This window comes from Geosmithia morbida, assembly GCF_012550715.1.
Source record: "Geosmithia morbida isolate 1262 chromosome Unknown scaffold_15, whole genome shotgun sequence".
Taxonomy (NCBI): domain Eukaryota; kingdom Fungi; phylum Ascomycota; class Sordariomycetes; order Hypocreales; family Bionectriaceae; genus Geosmithia; species Geosmithia morbida.
Genome location: NW_023336202.1, coordinates 1 through 27,862, shown reverse-complemented (window position 1 = coordinate 27,862; position 27,862 = coordinate 1). Strand labels below are relative to the sequence as shown.

General features: G+C 55.6%; 10 protein-coding genes across 10 annotated transcripts; 5 read left to right on the top strand and 5 right to left on the bottom strand.

The window, feature by feature from the left end:
* Nucleotides 1–4,094: 4,094 nt before the first annotated feature.
* Nucleotides 4,095–5,880, top strand: GMORB2_2876 (nucleoporin GLE1; the record flags this gene model as incomplete). The annotated part of the gene is made up of 2 exons (XM_035464854.1): nt 4,095–5,009; nt 5,113–5,880. The coding sequence occupies 2 exons, from the start codon at nt 4,095–4,097 to the stop codon at nt 5,878–5,880; spliced, it is 1,683 nt and encodes a 560-aa protein (XP_035319092.1).
* Nucleotides 5,881–6,412: 532 nt separating this feature from the next.
* Nucleotides 6,413–7,229, bottom strand: GMORB2_2875 (Syntaxin 6, N-terminal; the record flags this gene model as incomplete). Its single annotated transcript, XM_035464853.1, has 2 exons — nt 6,413–7,118; nt 7,186–7,229. The coding sequence occupies 2 exons, from the start codon at nt 7,227–7,229 to the stop codon at nt 6,413–6,415; spliced, it is 750 nt and encodes a 249-aa protein (XP_035319091.1).
* Nucleotides 7,230–8,008: 779 nt separating this feature from the next.
* On the top strand, nt 8,009–10,963 carry GMORB2_2874 (uncharacterized protein; the record flags this gene model as incomplete). Its single annotated transcript, XM_035464852.1, has 4 exons — nt 8,009–9,836; nt 10,091–10,332; nt 10,452–10,840; nt 10,900–10,963. The coding sequence occupies 4 exons, from the start codon at nt 8,009–8,011 to the stop codon at nt 10,961–10,963; spliced, it is 2,523 nt and encodes an 840-aa protein (XP_035319090.1).
* A 545-nt stretch (nt 10,964–11,508) lies between these two features.
* On the top strand, nt 11,509–12,247 carry GMORB2_2873 (uncharacterized protein; the record flags this gene model as incomplete). Its single annotated transcript, XM_035464851.1, has 4 exons — nt 11,509–11,529; nt 11,637–11,901; nt 11,991–12,065; nt 12,150–12,247. The coding sequence occupies 4 exons, from the start codon at nt 11,509–11,511 to the stop codon at nt 12,245–12,247; spliced, it is 459 nt and encodes a 152-aa protein (XP_035319089.1).
* Nucleotides 12,248–12,414: 167 nt separating this feature from the next.
* Nucleotides 12,415–13,521, bottom strand: GMORB2_2872 (Protein of unknown function (DUF410); the record flags this gene model as incomplete). The annotated part of the gene is made up of 2 exons (XM_035464850.1): nt 12,415–13,075; nt 13,184–13,521. 2 exons carry the CDS (start codon nt 13,519–13,521, stop codon nt 12,415–12,417), a joined length of 999 nt encoding a protein of 332 aa, XP_035319088.1.
* A 1,162-nt stretch (nt 13,522–14,683) lies between these two features.
* GMORB2_2871 (nucleoporin POM34) lies at nt 14,684–15,605 on the bottom strand (the record flags this gene model as incomplete). The annotated part of the gene is made up of 2 exons (XM_035464849.1): nt 14,684–15,287; nt 15,340–15,605. The coding sequence occupies 2 exons, from the start codon at nt 15,603–15,605 to the stop codon at nt 14,684–14,686; spliced, it is 870 nt and encodes a 289-aa protein (XP_035319087.1).
* Nucleotides 15,606–16,533: 928 nt separating this feature from the next.
* On the top strand, nt 16,534–18,821 carry GMORB2_2870 (Ino eighty subunit 1; the record flags this gene model as incomplete). The annotated part of the gene is made up of 2 exons (XM_035464848.1): nt 16,534–17,140; nt 17,209–18,821. The coding sequence occupies 2 exons, from the start codon at nt 16,534–16,536 to the stop codon at nt 18,819–18,821; spliced, it is 2,220 nt and encodes a 739-aa protein (XP_035319086.1).
* Nucleotides 18,822–19,634: 813 nt separating this feature from the next.
* Nucleotides 19,635–20,527, top strand: GMORB2_2869 (C-8 sterol isomerase; the record flags this gene model as incomplete). Its single annotated transcript, XM_035464847.1, has 2 exons — nt 19,635–19,947; nt 20,163–20,527. The coding sequence occupies 2 exons, from the start codon at nt 19,635–19,637 to the stop codon at nt 20,525–20,527; spliced, it is 678 nt and encodes a 225-aa protein (XP_035319085.1).
* A 383-nt stretch (nt 20,528–20,910) lies between these two features.
* Nucleotides 20,911–22,688, bottom strand: GMORB2_2868 (uncharacterized protein; the record flags this gene model as incomplete). The annotated part of the gene is made up of 6 exons (XM_035464846.1): nt 20,911–21,013; nt 21,100–21,890; nt 21,971–22,090; nt 22,146–22,387; nt 22,507–22,566; nt 22,670–22,688. The coding sequence occupies 6 exons, from the start codon at nt 22,686–22,688 to the stop codon at nt 20,911–20,913; spliced, it is 1,335 nt and encodes a 444-aa protein (XP_035319084.1).
* Nucleotides 22,689–25,170: 2,482 nt separating this feature from the next.
* GMORB2_2867 (Nucleoside-diphosphate-sugar epimerase) lies at nt 25,171–26,598 on the bottom strand (the record flags this gene model as incomplete). The annotated part of the gene is made up of 1 exon (XM_035464845.1): nt 25,171–26,598. One exon carries the CDS (start codon nt 26,596–26,598, stop codon nt 25,171–25,173), a length of 1,428 nt encoding a protein of 475 aa, XP_035319083.1.
* Between the last annotated feature and the right edge of the window lie 1,264 nt (nt 26,599–27,862).

Sequence of the window (27,862 nt, the reverse complement as noted above, 5' to 3'; positions counted from 1 at the left end):
GTGCGTGCGGGTGGGTGTGGTAAAATGAAGGAGACGTGGAGGTTGTCAAGAAAGGTTCTGTCGATCCGTCCGGTCAAGAACGAAAAAGACGAAGAGCTGTCGAGGGACAGAAACGTATGAAAGAGGGTGTAAGGGGAAGGGAAGGAGAGAGAGAGGAAGGGGGATGGGATGGGACGAGATACAGAAGGAGGAGGATGATGATGCTTGGGTGCTCTGGGAGTGGAAGAGGATGGGGAAAGGTAGAGGCCGACCTGGCAACAGAAGGCTGTATGGAGCACTAATACGGGTACTACTACCCGTACAGCGGCGTACCAGTACCAGCAGAGTACTCATACCGATACAGGGAGCAGCAGCATGTATTACTGGTAGTGAACGTGCCGTATCGGGGCAGGGTGCCGTCCTCGTTTGGTGGGCGGATGACCGCTACAAGTGGCTGACGTATACGTAGCCTCTACCTAACGTATCCGGCCTGTATTGCTCGTTGGGAGGAGCCTCGAGGTCTAGGTAGCTTTGCCCGGTGCCGTAGGTGCCGTCCGCCAAAACATACACACCACTGTATCATGTACGGGCTGTCTACTGCTAGCCTCTAGTCAACCTAGCTTCCCCGTACTGATACATGGCTAGCACCTGTGGCTTTCCCGCTAGTGGCCTACCCCCAACGGGCCCAGCCACGCAGCTCCAGCTCCATGTGCTCTGGCTTTCTTTCTCTCTGCACACCAGTGCATGTATAAATCCGTGATGCTATCCGTCATTCATCCTAGCAGTGCTGTTTCTAGCAGTGCTCAGCTACAGCTACTCGTACTAGACGTCTGCTACGGAATAGTGATAATGGCGGTCGGTCGGCTATCACTACAGTCTACTATGAGTAGGCTGTATCGTAGTACAGATCTGTACACGTACACGTATTATGTAGTATTAGACGTTAGAGCCTATCCCCTGTAATACTCCGTACGGAGCTGCAATACGGAGCAGTAATCTGTACGTAGGTCGCAGAGGTCACAGAAGGGCTAACCCCCCCCCCCTCCCCTTCCCTCCCTCTCCCTCCCTCCCCAAAACAAAAAGGTAGAAACATGGACGGCGGTAATTACGTCGTACAGTGGTAGTCGCCCCCACTCCTTCTGGCCCGAGCCCTCTGGCCCTCCGGAGTCGACACCGCACTAATACATCACCTCACCACTCCAGTGTGACCTGTCCACTATCCGCTGTTCACTCTCCCCCCTCCTTCCATCTCCCCGCCTCTTCCATCCGTGCCTCGAACCGAGTCGAAGCTCTGCTATGGACACTTGACTACAATACTCGACAGTGACCCGGAGTTCGTAGCTGTGCTTCTCCAGTCAGATTTTTTTTTTCTTGCGAGGCTTTACGAGTACGTGCTTCATTGACTTTGTCGTACTCGCAAGTGTAGATGGCCCACCAGAAGCACACCGTCTGCCACCCACGATTCTTCCCCCCCACCCACCCACACTCTCTGTTAGGTGTGTGGGCAGATGGCTAATCGAGGAAGACGACAAGTACCGGTACATCCCGTGGATCGGTGCTACTGCTGTTAGAGTCTAGCAGTGTCAACAGGCACAGCTAGGATGCGGTAGCAAAAGGAGCTGGCTGACAGCTTCGTTGGAGCAGAAATGTCTTGTTAGGTGAGCCGTACTATTTCGTACATGTAGCTCCTATGCCGTCCTACCTCAGCATCCAGCTGTGCACGTATATGTATTAATAGCAGCAACGCGGCCTGCGTACGACACGCCCACGCCCACGCACGCACACACACAAAAGCACATCACCATGTCTGTATCGCCCCGTCCCTCGACAACCTGCAAGGGTTTAGGGGATAGGTGTGTGAATGCTGGTTTCGAAATGTCTGCATCAGGGGACTTGTGAGCATTTTGTTGCTTCGGACGTCCAGTCAGCTACAGGGCCTTCATTGCGCGTCTGGCCAGAGAGGGGGGCAGGCAGAGAGAGATACGAGTTATCGTCGACATCGGCCGTCACAAACAGACTGTATTACACACGCACACGCACACGCACGCGCACGCGCACAAGTTTACGGATGCATGTACAAGATAGCCGGCCGGTGCCTCTCTGCTGGTAACGATGTGACACCTATAAACAATGAGCTATAACGAGGGTTCCCTCTCTGTACGGTGTAAAACCAGACAGCACGGAACAAGTATGGGGTCGCAACCAGACCGACTACGATGTATAACCACATGTAGTACTACGCAACTGCTAGTGATGCTCGTAGAGCTGTGGCGTACGGGCTATCATTACTCGGTGCGGCGTTGCGACTACATCCTACAGATGCTGATGCGGAATCCCCCTCCTCTTCCTGGAGAGTCTTCATACATGCTGATATATCATCAGAATCATGATGCACTCCTAGGGTAGATACTTGTACATGTTTCCCCATCAGGGACAATCAACAGGATCGAAAAAGTGAGCGGCTGAGAGGAGAAGGCACCACGGCACGGCTAGGGCCAAAGCCTGAGTTGTCGTGCCGTTGAAAGACCCCGAGGTCAAGGTTCACCGCCGCCTCTGTGAGGTCTCTCGCTCTCTCTCGTCTGTTGCCTGGTCTTTCTCTCTTTTTCCTCCCTTCCCTCTCTCACTCTCTCTCTCTCTCTCTCCCTAATCAGGGATTAGTTACCATATCCAGATGCCTCTCCCTTTCTTCCTTCATCCCTCCTCCAATGCAAAACAGAACAAGCAGAGGTGGGTTTAAATTACAAGGTTGCCTGGTAATATTCCCCTGCACCATACTGGACAAACATGGTAGGAAGCAGGGATGGCACCTAGCAAAGGTCGGGAGTGGGAGCCCCAGGCGCTGATCTACGGAGTAATATACTCGTACACGATTCTCGCAGCGTCAACGTCATAACTTCTGTCTGGAACAGTGTCTCGGGTCTTGTAATCGTGGTACGGAGTGCTGTGGCCTTGGTAGTGTTATGCACTCGTCCTCGTATTTCCCCTGAGCAAGCATCAGCCCCAGGGCGCCTTGGTCAAGCTCAAAGGATGGTATCACGATCATCAACACAGGAAGGGAAGATGAAGACCATGCTCTTACTGCTACGAGGATCAGTAGTACCGGGGTATTATTACCATGTTCAATATTACTCGTACTCGGTATTGGATCTCTTGAATAATAGACTAATAGTACTCGTGCTCCATCGAGCCAAGACTGGTCACCAGGGTGGATCCCACAGGGACGATGATACCGCAACATGGAAAGCCTCTCTCCTCGTGTTCAAGCTACTTGCAACTATTAGCTCCCTCCTCCAAACGGGGCTACTAGTTGAGTTCGAGATGCATCAGTTATGTAACCATTGCAAGCACGTCAGTTCCAGTACAGAGACCAGAGAGTGGATAATAATAGACTTCCAACTTTCCTCAGACCCGAGCGCAAGGTCGAGTCGAGAACATGTGGCCCCCAGCAAGGTTTCAGGAGCCTCGTCCGAAACTGCACCAGAGGGGGCGGGGGGTGGGAAGAGGAGAGAGAAGTGTAAGGAGATGCGGAAAGGCTAGAGGGGGGAGGGTTTCCGGGGCCCGGGAGCCAATCCCAGCAACTGCCAACAAAAGATAAAGAGCTTGGCGAGTTCTATGCGCCACACACGTGCCTTGAGCGAACGCCACATCTCTGGACGCCACATTTATGACACCATCCAGACACACGCCACTGAATGGGACAACTGTGGCTTGACCTTCCGCCCGAGTCCAAGGCTTAGCGTCAACTGTGGCACAACGCACAAAGGTACGTACCCATTGACGGTAAGATCAAAGCTCCTCCTACGACGCGCTTCCCGAGTACAAGGAAGAAAAAGAGAGCCAGCCAAAAAGAAAAAGAAGAAAAAAAAAGAGGCTGTCAAAGACAAAGAAACAAAGCCGGACTATCCCAACAACAGCAAAATTGGGAGGAAACAAATCGACAGAAACCCAAACACCTCACATATATGCCTCTCGATTCATCGCCAATGCTGCTCCGACGATTCTAAGCGACCCCTCTGACGAGCCCGTGTCGTCCAACCCCCCTGGGTGCCATACATGACAAGTATATATACTATACACATCAACCATACATCGAATCGTCCGAGGCCAGCAGCATCATGGATCACCGCTCCCCCCCCTTGGCCCGCTCTTCCCCCTTAGCAAGGAGGAGCCAGTCCGACCTTAGCAGCCCCGGCCAGAACCAACAACGCAGCTTCCTCTCGAGATTCCTGGACGAGCCCCGCAACAGCGAGTACTCGCACCGCGACGCCCTGGCCGCCGCGCGCGCCGAGCACGAGCGCGTCCGCGAGACGGCCGTCCGCGTCTATCATCTTTACGAACTTCAGGAGGAGCGCAATCGCATCGCCGAGGAGGAGAGGAAGGAGCGCGAGAGGCTCAGGGCCGAGGCCGAAATCGCCGCCGAGGAAAGGAGGCTGCAGGAGCTCAGGGCCAAGTCCATACCCAAGCCCGCCCCCTTACCTCCGCCTCCTGCGTCTCCCGCACCCGCTCCCACCAGCACTACACCTTCTACCACTCCTGCCCATGCTCCCTCGTTGAAACTCGAGACGAAAGCAGAAGCCCCTTCTCCCGCTGCTCCTTCCGTCGCTACTCCCCAACCCGCGTCGTCGCTCCTCGACAACAAGACACCTCAGCAGCAGCAGCAGCAGCAGCAGCAGCAGCAAAGCGAACCGTCCTCGGCACCACCAAAACAGCCCGAAGCTCCAAAGACACCATTTTCTCTGCTCAATGGCACGACTCCCGCTCCCGTACCGACACCGGCACCGGCACCGGCAGCCAAACCAGCAGCACCGGTACCGACCCCCGGTCCCCCGAAAGAGCAGCAGCCCATACGCAGTCGGACGGCCGAACGGTATCTCCAGATCCACCAGGAACTCAAGAAGCTCCGTAAGAACATCGTCACCGAGTCCAAGGTCCCCGGGTCCCCTATGAAGGGCAAGCTGGGCACATTCCGTCGGGAGATTCGCGTGGCGATAGGACAGCTGACGACTGGCAAGGGGGCTAATACGCAACCGGTAAGTGGTATACATTCTACAACAAGCCTCCGAGAAAGTGGGAAGAGGAAACGGTAAAGGAAGGAAGAAAGTCATACTGACAGATTCGGGGTGCGTGTCACAGATCAACAAAATCACCGACATTCTCCGCGAGGCAGTACAGAACAAGGTGGCCAGCCCGCCCATCGACCCCCGGCCATTCATGCTGGAAGAGCCGGCGAGCAAGGGCGGCGAGGCGGCCACGATGCCGGCCCTGTTTATCTATCTCCTCAACGTGTGCGCCAAAGGCATAGTCAACCAGTTCATCAACGAGGGCGGGGCGAACCCCAAGTCGACCGACCCCGTGGGCGTCTTCGCGGCGCACATCTTCTCGCACAAGGAGTTCCAGTGGCGCGGCGCGCCGCTCGTCGACATCCTCATGGCCAAGATGCGCGTCTCGTGCCCCGTGCTGTTCGGCGTGCGGGCCGACGACAAGACCCACCGCGGCCGCGCAGCCCTGGGCTGGAAGAAGGACGGGCCGGCCTGGGTGTCGGAGCAGAGCCACAACGACCGCATGACGGGCCTGGGCGCTGGGTTCGCCTCCCTCTCCCTCCGCGACTTCAGCAAGTCGTCCAAGTCGAACCCCTACCCGCCCACTCACTACTGGATGGCCCTAGCCGCCATCGTCAACACCCCCGCAGGCCAGGCATCGAATACCCAGTGCGCCGTGCTGCGCGCCATGATCGACGGCCACCACCAGCGCTTCCTCAACTTCTACGGAAACGCCGCCCTGGCCGCCCTGCGCCTCGCTCTCGTCGACTTCCCCAACAAGGCGCCTGAGAGTTCCCCTGCTGCCGGCTCCTTGCGTGCGCTGACAGAGGTGCTGCGTGGTGAGGGGCTCTTGTTATCATAGTAACTCTCTCGTCTGTAACTACTACCGACTCTTTGTATAGATGCTTGATGGTCTTGTTTGCCATCTACCTTCTTTTTTTCCCCTTTAGTCTGGCGTTTAAAGGATTGAGAACGGTTTGAATTTCCATGGGTATTTTACGTGACCTTGCCCACACCCCGTTCTGATGCAGAAGAAAGGTTCGATAGCATGGCCGTAGGCGTTGTTTGTACCCTTTTTTTTTGGGGATCGGATAATGCCAGATTTTCGATGACCGGATTTGCAGTTCCGCGTTGAAATGCCTCATTCATGAGCATATCTTAGTATACAGATCGAGATTGATTCGCCGCCAGCCCGTGAAGGAACAGTAACAGGTCCGCCAAGAACAAGAAATGAAAGCACCAAACTCCATAATGTCGCCTAGACCCTGAATGGGCATACTCGAATGACATGACAAAAATAACAAGAAACAAGAAAAAAATGCAAAGCCCCCCTAAACAAACAGACAAAGGACGAAGAAGTAAAGAAAGAAAATGGGGGGAGTATGAGAATGTTGTTATAGCATGAGCAGCAGCACCAGCAGCACGATAAGCGCAAAGATGAGAAGCCCGATGCAGTAACTACTCAGAGTATCCTCATTCTTGCGCACGATGTGGTTGAGCCTCTCGACGCCCGTCTGCAGCCTGCCTCCGACCCTGTCGGCCGCCTGGTCCACGACCTCGAGCATCTCCCTCTGCTCCTCGAGCTCGCGGCCCATATCGTCAGCCTGACGGCGCAGGTTGCCGACCGTGGTCGACACACCGTCGAGCTGGGCGTCCTGCTCACGCATGATCTGCTGCTGCTGCTGCTGCTCGAACTCGCCGTAGGGGTCATAGTCGTCCTGAACGGCAAACGAGTTGGGATCCGGCAGGTCATTTCCTCCGCCTGCACCGCCTGCGGCCTTGCCGCCGCCGCCGCTTGCTCCTCCTCCCTGTTTCCGGAGCTCGTCGCGCATGTCCTCCGTCTCCCCGCCGATCTCATCCACGAGACGTTTCCTCCGTGCCACCTCATCCTGCGACAGGCCAAACTGCGACGGATTCGACTCGACGGCCTCCACCGACGCTTTCAGGTCGTCTAGGTCATCTGACAGCGACGAGAGGGCTGATTCGAGGTCCGATCGCGCCGAGGACAGTTCAGGCGACGTGTCGGATGCGGCGAGAGATCGGATACGTAGGAAGGATGTGAATATCGAGCGTGTCGATGCGATCTGGTCGAGGACGTCTCTGCGTTGAATGAATTAGGGGGAGGGGGGATCGTGGGAGAGAGAGTGGCTCGGTAAGGAAGACTTACCGTTGCACTTCGAGGAAGGGATCCTCGTCGTTGGTTGACGACATCATGCCAGTCTTCTGTCCTCCGAGTCACGAAGGACAAGTATTACCCCGTGTTTTGCGCGCGCGCTCTCTGCAAAGGGAAGACGTTGTTTGTCGACGTTTTGGATGGATGGATATGGGAGGATGACGAATTCGTATGTGGTGGGTTGCCAGAGCCCCAGAAGTGAGTGAGTGTGGTAGGGGAGCTTACAGCATGACGTTGTAGCTCTGCTGCACCATCAAGCGCAGATTGCCTACCCGGGAGAGAACTCATCGAGGAGTGCCTCACTTCAACGTCCGTCTTTGCACCGTGTTTTGGAGGTCTAGGTACGATACTGTCTGGATGTGACCTTGAAAGCTCGAGGGCTGGTGTTCGTCATCAAATTTGATAAATTACAACGAATGAAAACTGTGTGTCTGGCCATTTATCTTGTATCACCAAATGACCATCTTCATGTATGGTCTTGACTAACCACCATCTCAAGCACTAACTCACCCACTAAGCCCCTTCCCCCCCCCCCCCCCCCCCTCATTAGATTTTACTTGTGCCGGTGAAAGTTTTCACTTACACGATCGCCATTCGCATCTCACAGTAAACCTGTCAACAAGCCTGCTCAAGGAGTCGAGTACGCCGGGCACGATATCGCACTCGGAAATGCAAATGTTCTGGCCACTGGCCCCTCCCCCTCAGTGACCTAAAAGGTGTGAAAAAGGCCTTTTTTGTGTGAAAAAAGGCCTGAGCGTGCGATCGGATGGATCACGCAGGATATGTACTCTGCTAACACATTCAAGACGAACGAAAAATGGCCCCAGAGAAGCCCTTGCCATTCAGTGACGAGTTCTCGTCGGTAGACGACTACGTGGCAGAACTCCTTGACTTTGTAGGGTCAGAGCAAGTCTTTCAGATCCTCTGCGGCGGGGTCCACATCCTCGACTTCTTCACCATCGAGTCCGGCCTGTTTCACGTGGCCCTGCCCCAGGAATGGCACGCCTTCCTCCTGTCGTGTCCCACGCCCCGATTCCTGGATATACTGGTACGGGACGACCTGAGCAGCTTGGTGTACGACGACGGGGACGTGCCACCCCCGGAGTCTTTGCTCAACTACATCAGGACGGTGCGTCGACTATCCCTGAGCAGAAGGTTCGACGGCCCTCCAGGTGGCAAGAAGCTGCCGAAGCTGCCGCGGACCGTGTCGGTGGGGATGCGGCCCAAGAAGATCCACGAGGTGACCAACTTTGCCGAGTTCGTGGACCGGCTGGCTCGGGAGGTTGATGCGCGAAACGCCGACAGAGGTGCCGGAACGGACGATAGGAGCGACGGAAAGATCACGCACCTGGTCGACTTCGGCAGCGGACAGAACTATCTTGGCAGGGCGCTGGCCAGCGAGCCGTACAACCGACACGTGGTCGCCGTCGAGGGACGGGAGCACAACGTTTCGGCGGCCAAGAGTTTCGACGTCAGTTCGGGGCTGGCCGTGGCCGACACGGTCAGGCGCAACAAGAAGCTGTGGAATAAAGTGCGCGAGGTGGCGGGGAGGGAGGGGCTCAAGGACCCGGAGATCCGGGCGCGCGCCATCAAGGAGATCGTCGGGGAGGACCCGGCCGCACGCGAGGCCATCGACTTCCGCCCCAAGGACCAGCTCTCGACCACGTACGAGGCCGAGGAGGGCAAGGGCTACGTGGACTACATCTCCGGCCGCCTGGAGAGCGGGGACCTGTCGGCCGTGATCTCGAGCGTGGACCGGGCCCACCACAACCTGTCGGACGCAGAGACGCGCGGGCGCAAGCTGCGCCTGATGGCCGTGTCGATCCACTCGTGCGGCAACCTGTCGCACTACGCCATCCGGTCGCTTCTGCTCAACGACGACATGCGCGCCGTCGCCATCGTGGGCTGCTGCTACAACCTCCTGACCGAGCGCCTCGGCCCCCCGACGTACAAGCACCCGTATCTGCGCCCGACGCTGCAGGCCATCAACGGGAAGCCGACGCCGGAGGCGGACCGCCGCGACCCGCAGGGGTTCCCGATGAGCGAGCGCTTCGCCACGCACAACGGCGGCGACGGGATCCGGCTCAACATCACGGCCCGCATGATGGCCTGCCAGGCCCTGCAGAACTGGTCGGGCCAGGAGAGCGAGTCCTTCTTCACGCGGCACTTCTTCCGCGCCGTGGCGCAGAAGATGTTCCTGGACCGAGGCGTGGTGACCAAGGTGAGGCACCGCCAGCCGCGTCCCGGCGAGGACGACGGCCCCGAGACCCCCTTCGACGTGAGCACCAACCCCGTCATCATCGGATCGCTCCCGAACTCGTGCTACGACTCCCTAAAGACGTACGTCCGCGGCGCCGTCGCGAAGATCACCGGCAACACCGAGTTCGCCGACTACGCCGACCTCATGCGCGAGAGAATGGGGTCCATCACCGACCAGGAGATTGAGGAGTACGAGGCCCTGTACAACCCGCGCCGCAAGGAGCTGTCCGTCGTGTGGAGCCTCATGGCATTCAGCGCAATCGTCGTCGAGTCGCTCATCGTCACGGATCGCTGGACCTTTCTCACAGAGCAGGATGTGGTGGAGCGGGCGTGGGTCGAGCCCGTGTTTGATTTTAAGCAGAGTCCGCGGAACTTGGTGGTTGTTGGTATAAAAAAGTGATGTCTTACGTTCCTCTCCAATTTTTTTCATCTTTGCTATAGAGAAGGATACCATATAACAATGGAACCGAAAGAAAGCAGGGGAAGAATTGGATTGTAATCAATGCAGTCTCATCTAGAGTGAATCGGATCCTGATGTATGCAATCTGTACATGAAGGTAGGTCCGTCCTGGATCCCCGCACGTGACACGACGCAACGTGAGACCAAAACCTACGCCTCGTCATAAGCCTGGCTCCCCAGTGACAAGAGTCAGCTTCGATTGCGGCAACTGCAACCCCATCAACCTCCTACCATACCCTCGACGTCCACCCGACTCGACTCAGCTCGATTCTCCGACAGCTCCGATAAGAAGTACCCGATCAACAGAACAGGACAGAGCGCTCAAAATGAATGGAGAGGATCGTCTCTGGAAGTTCAGCCGACCCGAGTGGCTGAACAGCGCCTGGGCGCGCAATGCGGGCGTCTACGGCGCCGGAGCGCTGGTATGCTGCCCTTCTACCCTCCCTCCCCCTCTTCTACCCCCCTCTCTGTACAGGAATCCTATCCTGTGCATGTTCCCCATCCTTGAGCATATCTGACCCCCAATCCTCTTCCCACGCAGTTCTCTATCGCCTTTTACGTGATGCTCGACTCGGCAGTGTGGTCCAGGTCGGCCAGGAACGGATCCGACGTGCACGTAAAGTTTGTCGATTGGCTGCCGCTCATCTTCTCGAGCCTGGGCATGCTCATCATCAACTCGGTCGAGAAGCAGCGGCTCAGCACCGACTCGTGGAGCTACAGCGGCTCCGGGGTGGCCTGGAAAGCCCGGGTCGTGCTGTTCCTCGGCTTCGCCATGCTCGCGGGCGGCATGGCCGGAGGCGTGACGGTCTTTGTGCTCAAGTTTGTCGCGACGAATGTGAGCATGCCGGCTCTTGGGATGGGTATCGAGAATGTCGTTAGCAATGGCTTGGTTGGGATGAGGCAAGTTCTTCCTCTCCCACGATTACTACTGTTTATCTTAAAAGACGACAACCCCCGCCGCCGCGCTGATTGCTGACCTGTCTTTCTAGCACCGTCGTTCTCTGGATAAGCCAGAACATGGAGGACGAGTACTCTTACAACCTGTCTCTCTAATGAGCAAGCCGCGGGAGGGATGGACAGCTACATCTCGAGGGACGAGGAATGACCGGGAAGAGAAGAGCCTGCTATCGGCAATCTTTGCGCCGGCACCAGAGAGGTTTAGATTATGTGTACTTGTCACTTTGTTAGTGGGACATGTGTGTGGATTTAGTAGTAGCATTTGTTCTTCTATTCTTCTATGGCGTTGACTTGTTGTATATCTTAGCTGTCAAACCCTTGTACGTCGACATGGGGCGAATCGTATTCACTATTATTTCACATCGTCATCTTTGCGAATTCCCTCCATGATCCTGTGTGGGCTCTTAGTATTCTCGGAATTCATAGTTTATGATTGATTATTCTTCCTCTCCGACGTTGTTTTTGGCGCCACCTTTGTACTCGTAACTTGCATATATAGAACGACCACCCAAACCCCGCCAATCTTGACAATAACAGAACAATAACATTGATCAATCCCCGCCAAAAACAAAAACAAAAAACAAAAAAAAACAAACACTTCCGACACAGTTGCATCATGGCTGATCGATCCCACTACCAAAATGGCTCATCTGCTCCCGTCCGTCCTAGAGGAGGCGTCAGCACTGCCAACGGCAGCAGCAGCGGAGCAGCAGCAGCAGCAGCAGAAGCAGGGCCCCCCATCCCCGCCATCCGGCGCAACCTCTTCCAGAACGGCGGCGGCGTTAGCGGGATGCACAATGGCCGGGTCACGCGGCGGCCTGTCCCGAGTCTGAGCGCCAAGTCATCCGAGAGGTTGCGGATGGAAGCCGACGCGCAGGCGGGGCCGCCGGCGGCAGTGGTAGTGTCGAGTCCCGAGCAGCCGCGCGAGATCGTCGTGCGCGATCGCCATGGTGAGATCGAGATGGGCTCTCCGGCCTCGCCAGAGATGGACGACCAGGGCGATTCGCCGCTTGATTCTCAGAAGGAGGCAGACGGTAGGTCACACGAACTGTCAACCCCATGCAAGAGAGAGAGAAAAGAAGAAGAGAGAAGAAGGAAAAAAAAAGCTAACACCGATCATAAGAGGAGAGTCATAGGCTGGTAGAGGCCATCAAGAGTCATCAAATGCACAGCGCCGGACTCCAGGACCATCCCGATGGTGAGTTGTCTGCACAAGATACGAAAATGATTTCACGTCCAAGAAAGAAGAGGAAGAAGAACAGGAGACAGCTGACTTGATTAGAACTACTCGAAGCCGTCAAGACGAGCATGAGGGGCAAAGTGGCCCGTCTCTCAGAGGACAGCTGGATGTACGAACGTGGCCCAGGGCGGGGCATATGAAGAAAAGCAAGATTTTCCCTTTTTTGATATTTTGATATTTTCTTTATATTGTCTGTCTTATCTTCCCGTCTTCCCCCCCGGGCCTCACAACCATGCCTCCTCCAAGGCAGCCCCCGACTGTGGAGTTTTTTTTAATTTTTAATTTTTTATTTATTTTGAATAGCCTCCTAGTCAAGTCCAGCAGCCGGGGGTCCATCCATGGGACGCTGACCCAACCTCCTCGGCCCCTGCTGCTGAGGCGCAGCACCACCACCGCCAAACAGCCCACTCATCATGTCCATGAGGGGATTGCTCTGCCGCGGCTTCTGGATGCCAAAGTATATCTCGCCAATCGTCTCGAGGGACTCGGCCCACTCGGCATCGTCTGCCTCGCTGATCTGCGTGGCGTACTTGGACAGCAGGCCCTTGAACATCTCGGGCGCGCCGCGCTGGACAGCGAGCAGCAGAAAGCCGAGGAAGTTGAGGAGCGGCAGGCTGGGGAAGACGGGGACCTCTGCACCGGACCCGGACACGCGCTGCGGCGACAGGGAGGCGTTGCCGGCGCTCAGGGCGCTGGTGAAGTGGCGATAGCAGGTGTTTGCGCTGCGCAGGTTGCCGACCAGGAGGTAGGGTAGGATGGCGCGGGCGGCGAACTGCGGCGCCAAGCGAGCGTCTCCCTCGGCGTACCACGTGTACTCCATCTTGGCCAGGACCTCGGCCGAGTCGCGCGTGCCGATGACCAGGTGTCGCTCTGCTTCGTAGGGCTCGTGCTCCTCCGCATATAGGCTGCCCACCACGTGGTGCAGTTCTGGGTCGCCGGCCGGGTATTCGCCAAACTTGGCGGACCACCTGCCACAACAAGCAATGTCAGCTCATATTTTCTCCTTTCCTTCTCCTCTTTGCAACACGGAGGATGTGGTAAATTTCAAGATCAGATGAGAGAAAGGAAGGACAGACCCTATCAATTCCGTGATGAACGTCTTCCGCGTGGGCTCCCCCGCATCAAATAGTCGTAGACAGGTGAGCAGCCTCCCCTTGGACGTGGCGTCCGGCTTCAGCTCGGCCTGCCTGTACACGTCTACCATCATGATGCACAGGTCTCCTCCACTGCCGCCCTGTCCGGCTTTGAGGAGTGACTGGGCCACATTGTTGAGAATGTCGATGGCAGCGGGCCAGTTCTGCGTCTTGATGTACCGAGAGGCCGCGACACGTGTCTGCTGCTGAGCCTCGTAGTAGTCCCCCTCTGTGATGGTGGCCTGGAGGCGGGTCACGATCCGTTCGACTTTGCTGGCCATGGTTGACGATTCTGTATAGTTGGAGAGAGGGGACGGAAAGAGAAGGCAAAATAGGCGAAAGCTAATGCGTTGGTTGGTGTCGGAGGCGGGACGGTTTGGTGGGAAATCGGCAAGCTGGGATAAGTTTCCAGGTGGGGTGGTCAGCCATTGAGGTGGGGCAAACATGGGCTTGGGGTCATGTCGTATGCCGTTACTAGATGGGAATAAGCCTTCCTGCTTTGTCTGTCACTTTTCTTCATTTTTAATCATGTACAAGATTTGCTCTTACACGCACTTGAATGATTTCTATTCCCATTTTCCATTTCCTTCAGAAACGGCTTTTCCCCTTGTCCTGCCTCTCTTCTCTGCCAGGAAATGGCTCCCTGTAAAATGACCTTTGTCTTCGTCTCGAGCTCTCCAGGAGCTTGCGTCATTTCAACTTTGTCACTAGCAGTCCCGCTCAGAGGACCAAGCTCCCTCGAAGAGCAGCATCATGTCAGAGGGACAGCACATAGTTGACGTAGTATTTCTTACCAGAAACATGTGTAGAAATTCCGTTTCATGTGTCGGAATGAAAAGGAAAGGTGTGATCTGGGTAGGGGTCTGATCACAGCCAAAACAATCCAACCCAGAACAGCACTCTAAGTACTATAATATTCGGCTAGCTCGATATCGATCACCAATTAGCAGCACGAATAGTATAGTGGTTAGTATGCCTGCTTCCCAAGCAGGCGACCCGGGTTCGAGTCCCGGTTCGTGCACATTCTTTTTGTTTGTTTTTCTTCTTGCTTCCCTACCGGCTCAAGTTACCATCATCCTGCCATTTTTTTTTCTTTTTTTTTCGCGAGACAGATATGCGTGTTCGTACTGAGATCGGGGAAGCTATTTGCCTTGGATATACGGAGTAGTCAGGAGCGAACCAACTTACCCCACAGACCCGTGTATCGCAGAGGAACGAAGGTGCTCATATCAAGTGATTTCTTTGATTTCTTTTGTATTAAGACGAGTACCCAACTGGTCTACCCACGCAGGCTGACTCGACCAACCTTCGAGCGATGCATGCTGCAACGTCGTGTAACCTAATAGTTATACCACCACTCGGGGCCTGAACAGGACCAGAAGAAGGAGAAAAAAATACATTCCCAATAACCCCAAAACTCAATTACCGTGTAAAAGAAAACCCTCAGTGCATCCACCCACTACCAGACGATCTCCTCCCCTTCTCATACAGCCACTTGCTGTTGAGACCGACACTGGTCCGCTTGCCACCGGAGGGGCTGGGGGATGCAGGGTCGGAGAAGAGGTTAGCCGAGGAGCCAGCTCCTAGGGTGCTGGCACCGAGGAGGCTAGAGCTGCCGAACGAGGAGCGACGGCCGTTGGCACCGCCGTTGGTCGAGACGTCGAGCCCACTGCCGCTGGCCGTCCTGTAAACAGGGCTACCGAGCGGGGAGAAGGGCGACTCAGAGCCAGAGATCTGGAGGGTGGGAGCCGGGCTCCCACGTCCAGATAAGGGGGAGGAGTTGTAGCTGGCGCGGCTGCCCACAGACCCGGCGACGGATGGGGTGCGAGAGTACCGCGGCGGGGTGCTGTAGTGGGCGTCTGGGGTGGGAGCGGCCGAGGAGGGAGGGAGGCCGAGGAGCTCGCGCTGGGCCGACGTCAGGGCGATGTCGGAGAGGTCATCTTCGCGACGCATGAGGGGCAGGCAGGCTGCGAGTATGTTGAGGACTGGGATAATCTGGATGGCTAGCCAGGTCCACTCTGTGTATGAGGATATCGAGGCGGGGAGGCTGGTGACATGGCAGAAGCGTTAGAAGAGAAAATTCAAGGATAGAAAGAAACCCCCCTGCGGGGATGAAAGGCTGAAGCCAAAGATGAGAAGGAACATACAGATTAGGAAAGTACTTGAGGCTCAGAATGGCCCGGGAGAACCATACTGCTGCCAAGCTGGCTACGCCGTAGGCAATTTGCCGGACATTCTTCTCGGAAAAGGTAGTCGCGTTTCGACGTCTCGTGATCTCATCAAGTCGCGGGTGTCGCCAGGTTCCTGGGCTGTCGGCGGAGATGGTCATGGGGGCCGTCGATCTGACGGGGGTGCGGACGGACATGACCGTTTGCGTGCGTGCGTGCGTGTGTGTGTGTGGTGATTGTCGGCGCCTTGCGTGAATGTGTTTATCTCTCTGTTTATTAGAGCAAGGCTTGAGCTAGGAGGGGGAGAGAGGAGCAAAGGAACGTGTGTCGAGGTTGAGAGAGGTCGTGAGAGATATGATTCTATGTCGTAGCGCTGTATCCTGGGGGGGTTAGTATCTGGCGGAAGGAGGGGGGGGAAGAGGGCGGCTGTAGCCGGGGAGGGAGGTCGTGATGCCGGTTCGTGTCGTTGCTGATACTGGGTTGTATTGGTGCAGCACGAGAATAGCAGAAGCACCAGAGAAGGCAGATAAGCCACACTGGAGAGATTGCGTGTGGCTTGAATGAACGAGTAATACGGAGTCTGAGACAGAAGTATATATGTGGCTGGTATGGGGGTGTGCGCCAATCTAACTTGGCAGGGGTGGAGCGCATAACTGACGCGCGCGTAAGAAGGAGAGAGGCAGAGAGAGAGAAAGAGAGGGAGAGAGAGAGAGAAGTACTCGTGGAAGTACTAACTCGCGTAGTCTCCGTAGAGAAAACGAGCTGAGTAAATCTGACCAGCAGCATCTGCCATTGTGAGAGGCTCGACCCCAGCCGTAGCCGCTCCCTCCACAAAGCAGTAATCCAACCCGTGCATCATTGTGAATTCCCTCCCCCTTAACCTTCTCACTTTATTTCTTCCACCCCCTCCCATCCTTTCCCACCACACATACTCCCACCCGATTGGGACGACTCCATCGCCATCACCATTTCGCTTCGTACAGCATCGTCATGTATCGTTAGGTTGCGATCGAGTCGCCATTTTCCATCACTCGGACCGCTAATAACTGCAATCACCATCACCACCACCGCCACTACCACTACCTACTCGTCGATCGTCACCACCTTTCACATCCATCATTCGCCATGTCTGTGCCGCCCGGCACGCCATCACAAATGGACCTCGCTCCATCGAGTCCCTCGGAGGTGCCGCCGAGCTCACCGGCCGGCGGCAAGTCCTTTGCGGCTTCTCGCGCCGACGGCGACGAAGACGAGACCATGGGCACACCAACGCCTAGCAACAACAACAACAACAACAACAACAACAGCAACAGCAACAGCAAGGGATCTGAAGCCCCGGAAAATAAGCCGGCCAACTCCCGTAAGAGCAAAGGCGGCGGCGGCGGCGGCGGCGGCGGCGGGTCAAAGGACAAGAATGCCACCCGGGAGCAGCAGATCGGCAAGATTCGCCACCTCAAGAAGGAGGATGGCGAACCGCTGTGGAGAAGGGACATTCAGTACGACTTCCTCAAGGCCATCTTTGACGACGAGCATGCCGTCTTCACCAACTCGTACGACCCGGAGGGTTTGGGCAAGCAGACGTTTGCCGACCTGTACATCGACACCATGGCCCGGAGCACAAAGACCAGCAAGGTGCTGCGCGACAAGCTGCTGAGTGATCGCGAGGCGGCCAAAGGCATGGCCATGGTCTGTCTCTTGGTCAATGTCGGCCGAATGAATACGACGCTCAACTGTGAGTGCTGTCCCAGCAACCGTCTTTCTCTCCTCCGGGAGAGAGGATGATCTACCGTATGCTAACAGACGGCGAAACCGCAGTCTTTCCCGAAATGCGAGCCCAACTCCGCACTTACCACGCCATTCCCTCTCTCCAAGCCCACCAAGATGCGCACGCGTACAAGCAACTGCAGGACGCTCCCCGTCTAAAATCCATCCTCAAGGGCGGTGCCGAGGACAGGAGCGACCCCACGTCGCTCTCGGATATCAAGGACATGGACGTGCCCCGCACTAACCCGGTCAACCTAATCTTTGTCCTGTGCAACGAGGCCGCTAAGGTAGCGGAGCTGCACTTCCCTTCGAGGCGCGAGTTCCACGACCTGATCATGAAGACCAAGTACACGAGCCAGTCTCGCGCCCGCGCCTTCCTGTGGCTGATGTGGTTCCACCTCGAGTCCGACTTCACCGAGGAAGGCTGCTGGGAGAACCCGTTCGGAGCAGGCGTCGACTACGGCCTCGGCGTGGCCAACCAGGGCATCCCCCGGCTCGAAAAGGTGGACGAGACCTCGGCGCCGGAGAATGTCGACACCCCCGAAGAGATTGAGTTCGGCAAGGAGAAGCAGAAGACACGCGCGCGCATCTTGGAGATGGACTTGGCCTACCTCAACGAGAGGGAGAACCGGAGGGGTAAGATCCGCGTGCCTAATCTGGACGACGGCCCGGCCATCCTACCCCGCATCCGGCCATCGAAGCACGAGTCCGACATGGACAGCACCCGATCCACACCCCCACCCAAGGGCGGCCGGGCAGGACACGGCGGCGCGTCGAGCCGCCGTGGTGCCCCCCTCAAGTACCAGCTCTATGAGGGGTCGTCCCCCGCGCGCCCCGCCGCCGCCGAGGTGGGCAACAGCAGCGTCGTGACGCGCAAGCCCCGCCCGCCAACGGCGCACCAGCTGGCCGTGGAGCGCAACCGCCACGAGCGCGTGGAACACATCCTCGACCGTGGACTCAGGAGGCAGCACCACAAGAGCCGCAAGCTGCGCCGGCAGGCGGGCGCCGTGTTCCGCGCGTACAAGCGCGTCCAGGCGCACGCCCAGGGCGACGACTCCGCCGTCCTCGAAGACAGCGACGACGGCGAGGATGGTAAGATGCGGCCCCGCAACCTCACCGCCTCGCTGTTCCGCGAAAGGGGCATCGGAGGCCTGTGTCTGCTGTCGGAGGAGAAGGACGATTTCGGCGAGGAAGTCAGCTCCTACGCCGCCGCCCTGAGACGGTCCACGCGTCGCCTTGAACGGTGGAACGGCCGAGAGGCGGAGCTGGGTGTCGTCCCCCCCATCAAAAAGCCTAGGGTCGTTACTGCTGCTGCAGCCGCCGCCGCCGCCGCCGCAGCCGCCGCCGCCACTGCCGATGCCGATGCCGATGCCGATGCCGATGCTGCCGACGACGAAGCCAACTACGACAAGACGATGAACGGCGGCGACGTCGACGACAGCATCATGCCTACCTCTGGCTCCCGGACTAAAGTCAACGGCGATGGGGACGTCACCATGATGGAGGACATGGATCTCGACTACGGCGATCAGACCTATGGCGATCAGACGGCCATGATGGGTGACGACGAGCGGGGGGACGACGATGGCGATGACCCGGATAGGACAGAGGTCATGGGTGATTCCGATGTCGATGCGAGTACCATGTAGTTCTTTTCCGTCTTTCCTTCATGTTACCGTCTCTCTCGTTTCCTCTCCTTTTTTCTCCAACTCTTTTCTTTCTTGTATGAATATCCGGGGACGACAGGGGGGAAAACCCCATCTAAGAAAACAGGGTTAATGATATCTTCTATTATTTTTTTTTTTTGTCTTTCTCTTATTCATCTTCATCTTCGTGTTTTTTCTACTGACTGGGAACTGTATCAGCTATTAATTGAAGAGCAAAGGGATGGCGCAGGGAGGAAAATACATGTAACTGCTATCACTGTAGTTAGATGGTCATATGAGAAGATTGTACGGGTACGGTGTGAATAGGATGAGAGAGTGCAATTGCTACTCTGCAATACCACTCGTATATGTACGGAACAGTAGTATACTACTGTATTCGTACTCGTATTCCATAGACAAGACGAGAATTGTAGACAGGGCGAATAGCAGCAGGAGATCATGACCATGATTTTGAGACGAGAAGCTCGGAGACCCGAGCGGTGTGTGGGGGCAATTTATTAATCTCAATCGTAGAAAAATAGGGGTCCGGGTCTAACGCGTCCAAACCCCCCCCCCAAGAAAAAAAACAAACTGCGCGTCTTGTTTAATACTGATACTTGCACAATTTATTATCCAGTTCCCTTTCATCACACTTTTTTTAAACTTTTTTTTTTTTTAATAAAATTTCCGCTCTCTCTCTCTTCTTGACTTGCTCCTTTATCTTACATTCTGTTGGATAGATTAAGACAGACAGACAGACAGACAGAGAGACAGACAGAGGGAGAGAGAGAGAGAGAAAGAGAGATTCCGACGACAATGCCTACCACCAACAACACCACCCCAGGCATAGGCCGCCTCCTGAGCATCCTGGCCATCCTGACGGCCCTCCTCTCGTCGGTAGTCTACCTGGCCGAGCAGAACCTGGAGCGCTTCTACATCTTCGACAAGGATCACCTGCACGACCTGGCCAAGCGCGGCATCGCCGAGCACGGAAACAACACGCGCGGCGTGGTCGACTACATCGTCACCGAGCTGAGCGAGAGGTCCCCAGCCCACGTCAACCTCGAAGAGGATTGGGTCTTTAACAATGCCGGTGGTGCCATGGGTGCCATGTACATTATTCACGCCAGTAAGTTTCTTTTTCTGTTTTTTCTTCTCTTCTCCCTCCCCCTTCTCCCCCTTTCTCTCTTGATCTTTTTCTCTACCCATTGCACACTATAAAAAAGAGATGGAGATAGAGAGAGAGAGAGAGAGAGAGAGAGAAAATGAGAGTTGATAGCATTTTTTTCAATTTTTTTCTTTTCAAAAAAAAAAAGAAAAAGAAAACTAATCCAAGCAACAAAGGCGTGACTGAGTACCTCATCGTCTTTGGAACAGCCATCGGGACGGAGGGTCACACCGGCCGCCACACGGCAGACGACTACTTCCACATCCTGTCGGGCGTGCAGACGGCCTACGTACCGGGAGAGTACGAGCCAGAGGTCTACCCGGCCGGGAGCGTGCACCACCTCCGACGCGGCGAGGCCAAGCAGTACCGCATGCCCGAGGGCTGCTTCGCCCTCGAGTACGCCCGCGGTTGGATCCCCCCCATGCTCTTCTTCGGCTTCGCCGACGGCCTGTCCAGCACCCTCGACTTCCCCACCCTGTGGAAGACGACCTACATTACCGGTCGAGAGATGATTTCCAACCTGCTCAAGGGCAAGTTCTAAACCGTCCTCCAACACAAACACACATAATATCAGGGGGGGGTATACATATGTACACCAAGGAAACCCCCACCCCAAGGAGGGGATGTATCACCACACACACCATATATATTAATAAAAATTTTTCCTTCTTCTATACAATGCGGTAACCTCTCACAGAGGTATGGGGTGTTGAATGGCATGGCTTCGGATTCTTTACGTTGAAAGCATTCTGACCAAGAGAGGGGGGGGGGAAACAAGACCTTGATCTACGCGTTTCCCAAGTAAAATGTGCAGTCTATATGCGGGGTGGAAGTCCTACCAGTCTACATGTAAAAAGAAACAAGAAGGAAAAAAGGGAGAGGGGGTGGGAGGAGCAAAAAGAGGAGAAGTACCCTTTGCCTTGATCAAGTCTTGTCGTCGTCGCTCTCGTCATCAGGCAACTCCTGTATCCTTCCCTCCCGGGCAGCTCGGGTGACGGGGTTCTCCACGTCCACCACACCCGTCGCTCTGAGTCTACAGCACACAGGACCGTTAGTATCGTGCAGGGAAAGCAGACAATGAGCAAGGGACACTCATGCGGGGGGACGATGTACCTCTCAAACAGGACGAATAGCCGTTCGGCCTCGCGCTCCTTCTCCTCGTCCGTCATCTCAGGCAGATCGGGACCCTTGGCCTCGAAATCTATCCTCTGGCCCGTGATGGGGTTGATGGCGGCACCACCGGCCTCGGCGCTCGCCGTGGCGCTCTGCGAGATGTCGATCCCCTTGGTGGACAGGTAGCCGGCCGCGTTTCCGAAGCCGACGTTGTGGACGAACCTGGAGGGGTCCCTGTCCGACAGCTCAAAGAACAGGGACATGACGAGCTCTCGGACCTCGGGCGACATGGACGAGCTGGCCAGGCCCAGGATCTTGTGGGGAAGCGTGGCCCCCTTTCCCAGGGCCTCCTTGCGGTCCTCGTCGCCGGGCACCAGGCTTGTCTGGAGGCGCGTCTTGGCCTGGCTGCCCCCCGCCGACTGCGACAGGTTGAGAAGCCCCAGCAGCAGCGGCTGGAGCTCGTGCTCGTCGGCCATGGTGCCGTAGGCGGCCAGCGAGGCTCCCAGGATCTCGGTCAGCTTGTCCACTGCTGCGACGGAGATGTCCGTCTTCTTCTGGAGCGGCAGGAAGGGCAGGCAGTTCACCAGGAGGGAGACGGAGGGTTGGAGAGGTGGCGAGGGGACCTTGGTCCTGGTCAGCATCTCCATCACGGGGTCCACGGAGTCGAGGAACCGGTCCGTCTGGGACTCGTAGGTGGCGCCTAGCGTCGACAGGAGCCTCAAACTTGCCGAGCATGCCGATGTGGGTTCGGCTGTGGGGAGTGAGCCCTGCTCTGCGTTGCGGGCGATGATCTAGAGAGAGCGGGGGTTTTTTTTTGGTAGGTCAGTTTCTGACCGGCACAGACACCGGAGAGGTCCGAGTACAAACGTACGCTGTTGATCGCATCGGCAAGGCCATCCTTTTCGAACGATGGCTTCAGATCCAAGCTGGTGCCGTAGCAGGCAAAGATGAGAATGTTGGCAAGGGCCAGCTCGTCGTCGGGGTCGGCGCGCTACGTCTCCGTCAGCCACCTCAACCGGGTACCGTCGACTGCTGTCGGGACCTACTTTGAAGGCAGCCACAATCCTGTCGGCCCCGACTTCGGTGGCAACCATTGGCCTAGACTCGGCTGAGCGGACGAGGACATTGTTGAGGCACCTCAGGGCCGGCAAGTGTTCCGGGCCCGGCTTGTCACTGAAACCGTGGAGGCCTAGGATGCGCACGCCTCTCTTGGAGAAGAGCGGCTCCAGGACGGCTGACTCCAGAACGCGCGTTGAAGCGTGAAGCTTCGTGAAGAGGGTCTCGAGCTCTAGCAGCGTGTGAGCCTTCCAGTGGGAACGAAGGGGGGTATGTGGACTCGTATATGTAGTATGCTGGATGATGTATATCCGTATATCGATCTACACGTACCGGGGCGAGCCGACTCACCTGAGCTAGCTGACGTAGCTTCGACCCGATCTAGCATGCGCGAAACATCGTCCTTGGTTTCTGTTTTCGTTTGCGTCTAAGTGTCAGAGGAAGAGAAGGTTGAGAGGGTACGGAGGAAGGATGTCAAGTTGTCGGGGGATTCCAATGATCCAAAATAACTGACCAGGATCAGGAGTGGCCATGGCGGACGGCCGATAGGCGTTGCGACTCTCAAGGCTGGTTGGGCAACTATGCTGGGTACGGAATATATGTCGTAATGGTACAGGCGAGCTTATGCAGAGTCGCTATGCAGAAAAGAAAAGGAAGGGGAAAAAAACAAGGTTAAAGGACAGGCTACAGAATGAAAGCGGGATTCCCGGAATAAGGGGACCTCTTCTCTCTCTCCTCGCTCTTGCTTGACGTATCATGCGCAGGACACGGGGCCGATGTGATGCACACCAACCTGCCGACGGGATTCGCAACGAGCGAGCGGGTGGGGGCGGGGTTGAGTTCGAGAGAGCACGTGACTGATTGGCAGAGCTGGTAGACTACTACTCGTACTCCATGGTCTCATACGTATTACAGTCATAGCACGGAGTATCATGGCTACAGGTAAACTATAAGGAAGGCATTACTGTGCCGTAAGCATTAAGGGGTAGGAACAGTCTAGCATTCGGTTCCTGCCTCATACTATCGTACGAGTACGGATCACACACACACACACACACACAAAAAAAAAAAAAAAAAAAAAAAAAAGAGAGAGAGAGAGAAGAAAAAAGATTAGTCTGACCGAGCCGGCTATTAGTAATGATTGATGGCGAATACGTCGACTGCCAATATCAACTGTTGATATATGCCTCTTAGCCATCATCGCCGGCACCTGTCATATATTACTTTTCCGCTGCGTGTCGGTCGGGAGTAAAGATGTTCTTGTCGGCCTTAACAGTAATCGAATTGGACGCTAGCGAGATCGCAAGGGTATGGTGAAGGCAGGCGCTAATAAATCAAGGCAGATAAAGTAGCCGTGGGTACGATATCGAAACGGGTGATAGCACCGCAGATATACGGGGTAAGTTAATCACTCGAGGGTGGATTATAATGATTTGTAACGTATTTATTAGCAGCTCTCGTTCTCTCTCGATTAATCTCGCTAAACTCGACAACTTTCCACGGTCGAGTTCGGCTTACCTAATCCGCGTACGGGGAGAAGTAGAGTAGAGGGGGGAGAAGGCTTAGTCACGCCTACGCTCTCACCGGCTAACAGCCCGTAACAAAAAGGCGTTCTAGACCTCTGAAGCCTTTAGGAAGACTGTAGAAGCCCTGGTGCTGATGTATATCCATACAAGGCGTCGCAAAATACCTCACTTTTGACGTAATGTAAAGGAAGGAAGTAAGGAAAGGACGAAGGACGGAAAACATGTGTAATTTGATTCTTGAGTATCCACTCTTACCACGACAGGGTTGCTGACGAGCGCCTTGACAAGGGCGGCGTCGCGACCTCCGTACTCTTTTCTTTCTTAGACGTATCCATACTACAGCATCGAATGCATGCATGTATCTGTACAGGCACATTCACGGTGTCGGCGCAACCCACCGAGTTCACTTACCAGTGCCGGGACTAGTCAGTCAGTGCCGACGGGCTGCTAACCGGAGTTCTGCATCGTATACGGACGGGTACTACGACTACTCGATGACGGCCAGGAGACCGCTCTAGCATGACACCGACTCAACTGACGTTCGACTTCACCATCAGCACATCCATGATGCGCTCTCTGCAGCGGAGGAGCAAAGAAGTTATTGTTCTTACACCAGAGCAAGGAGGATGAACTTTTGTATGCAGCGTGAGTAAAACAAGGGGCACCCCCCCCCCCCCCCCCCCCAAAAAAAAAAAAAGCTCATGACCCCCCGCATTCTTTTTTTTCTTCTCCTTCGTCTTGCCATTGTTTCACTAGTAGTCAAGTTTTCCTCTTTAGGAAGAGACACCAATGGAACCGCAGGCGGGAAAAAGGGGAAGAAAAACATGTGTACACTCACGATCCAATAGAATAACACCAACCCAAACGTACCAGATGTACTCGTCAGACGTTGAATTCTTTGCTCCGAGACCCCAAGTGTTGTCGTATGTATATTATATATATATATGTATGCTACCATAACACCACCTTTCCTTACGATGATGAACAAAAAGAAGATGAAAAAAAAAAAAAGATGAGAGAAAATACACATCATACTCCCGTGAAAATTATAATAACAGACAACGCACAATGCCTCTTCTTTTCTTTTCCCATTAAAACAAATAAGACGGAAAAAAAAAACTCTTTTTTTTCGTTAAAACCCACCCGTAATCGTCATCTTTTTTTGATTCAAGAAAAAAAACATGAAGTAATCCCGTGAAAGAGAGTATATGGAAACGCCGGAAGGAATAAAGGTGTATCTTCATCTTCAATCTTCGTATCGGATCGAAGCAATGGAGGACACCAGAGAGAGAGAGAGGGAGGGAAGGAGGGAGAGAACACCTGGTTTTGTGTCCCCCGAGGAGTCTCGCTTGCATCAGGTCAAGAGTTGGCATAATGCAATACATTAAAAGGGATGAGCAGATGCACGGAGATAAGAATCCCGTCAAGTGTGAGGCTGGAGTGGACATCGTTTCTCTCCCAGCAGGAGCAGAGGTAGACCTTGGAGAGGCTATGCGAGCCACTCCTCCTCGTCCCTCTTGCGAGCCCGCATAATGAGACCTTCGTCCTCGTCCTCGTCCTCGTCCTCGCGAATCTGTAGCTGCTCCACCGAGTTCGTGGTGGCTCGGACCTCCTCGGCGTACTTTTCGGCTTCGGCCTGTGCTTGTGCTCGTGCTTGCGTCTCGGTCTCGGCTTCGTACTCTTCGTCCTCGTCGTCAAACATCCACGTCAGGCCATTGGCCTCCTCCTCCAGTGGGAACATCTCGCGGGCATACTCCTCAAGTCCGCGGGGGCCCTCCCAGAGCTCTAGGGCCTGGGCGCAACCCTGCCTCTCGAGCTCGATGTCGCCGAAATAGGGGGGCTGCTTCTTGGCGTCGGGCTCGTCGGGCCGAAAAAGCTTCTGGAGGGCGTCCAGGTGGTCCTGGTAGCCGGCGGGGACGCGGACCTTGACCTCGATGGGGCCACGAACGTAGCGGACGGGGCGGCCGAGGCCGCGCCCAAAGACCTCGCAGGCCTCGCGGGGACTCAGGTACTCGTACGCGAGAGGGATGCGCTCGCGGCGCCATTTGGAGACGCCATCCTTGAATATCTGCAGGATGGCGGGGCCGACGTCGTGCTCGGCGTCGAGCCAGGGCAGCTTGGCATCTTCGTGGAAGGGGGCCTGCCAGACAAAGGAACCGTCGCTCTGGAGCTCCATGCAGAAGAGGGGGTAGTTGAGCGAGGTGAAGTTGTTGTTGTAGATGCCCGTGTAGACAAAGGTGGCGGGCAGGTCGAGGCCGCGGATGTACTCCTCGACCTCGTGCTTGTTGCACCAGAGGGGCAGCGAGGGCCAGTCAGGGTTGTATGTGGCGTGGTCGGGCATGGACGAGTAGATGAAGTGTTGGACGCCAGCCTTCTGGGCGGCGTCGGCGACGGCTTTGCCAATCTGGAGCTCGTCGCCGTAGAAGGTGGTGTTGATGAAGGCGAGCTGGGCGCCCTGGAAGAGGATGGAGATGAGGTCGTGGTTGACGCCGACGCCTGTTATGGGCCCGCTGCGTGTCACGTCCTTGTTGTCCTCGCTAGGCTCGTGCCTCGTGTAGAGCTCGCCGACGATGACGGTGACGTTGGGGTTCGTGGCCACCTCGGTGGCGACGACGCCCTCGAGATTCCTCAGCTGGGCGCGCACGTGGTAGCCGACAGCGGTGGCATTGCGGATGAGGGATGCGGCCTGGCGGCCGGCAGCGTTGATGACGGCAATGGTCTTATTGGGAGTTGACATCAGCCTCTTGGGGGGCCTGAAGGTGACTGAGTTGTTCCTCGAGGTCGAGAGGGGTGACGACTCCGAGTAGGATGAGCGCGAGTGCTTGTGGTGCTTTGCGACGCCGTTTGACCGGTTGGAGGGGTCTATGCGGATGGGAATGCTAGCCGGCACAGCAGAGCCGTTGATTTGTGCTGGCATGGCAGCAATAATGTCACCGTTTGGTTGAAGGATGCTGAGTGACATGTATTATTATTGGAAGAAGCCTCGAAGAAGGCTTTTTCTCTGGTGGCGGCGGCGGTTGTAGTAGCAGTTGTAGTAGTAGTAGTAGTAGTAGTAGTAGTAGTAGTAGTAGTAGTAGTAGTAGTAGTAGTAGTGGTAGTAGTAGTAGTAGTAGTAGTAGCAGTTGTTGTTGTTGTTGTTGTTGTTGTTGTTGTTGTTGTTGTTGTTGTTGTTGTTGTTGCTGTCGTGCTTGTCGTTCCTGTCGTTCTTGTCTCTCACCTCCCTCTGGGCGGTGTCTTGCGGTGTCTGTTCGATGGAGGGGTCTGGACTTGGGTCGCCTGCAGACAGACCGGGACCGGGGTTGGTGGGAAGGGGGTTAGGGAGGGGCGGATAGCAGTGAGAAAACAGTCTGCTCTGTTTCTGGTGTTGTATACGAGCGAGAACCCGTACAAGCGGGATCCGGGATCGATTCCTTTCCTCGTGCAGCTCGCTCGCCTTGGTTGGGGGATGCTGTCTCCTTGGGTGTTGCTCCTTGGGTGTTGCGCTTGGGTAGTTATATAGACATATATATATATATATGTGTGCGTGATTGAGTGTGCGTGTGTCGTATTACTCTGTCGTCCGTCCTTTTTTTTCCTTCACCCCCTCTTGTGAGATATGGAACACATGGGGTTGAAGAAGAGAGGGGAGAGAGACGACAGATGGCACCCTAGCACTTTTTTTCCCCTTCCCTTTTCTGGCTGGCCTTGGTGGTGGGGAGGGGAGGGTAAACAGCTGGTCTGGATGGGAAGTCAGTACGTAAAACGAATGTAGGATGGTGGACCAGCGATGACGACCCAACAAAGCCAAGCCGAGAAGAGGGAAAAAAAAAGATGGAGGTGGTGGGAGGGAAACAATGCCAAAAAGTGGAAAACAAATAATAATAGAAAATAATAAAAATAAAAAGCCGGGGCAGAACTGGACAGCAAGGGAGTGTCGGGAGTGCGGGAACAGTGGCAGATGAAGCCACAAGCAGATGGGCCGCAGAGGTTTCTGAAAGCCTCTGGTGGGAGGTCGATGGACAACGTGCTAGAGAGCAAATCGCATTGTGGTTGGACGCCTCATAGAGGGGCCGAGAAGGAAGAGAAAGAGGGCGCGAGTAACAAGGAAGGGGGGTGAGAAATCTTGTCTCGTACGAGGAGGTAGAGGCGGGACTTTGCAAGAGTGACAATCTCGGATGGGCTCTCTGAGAGGGTCACTCTGA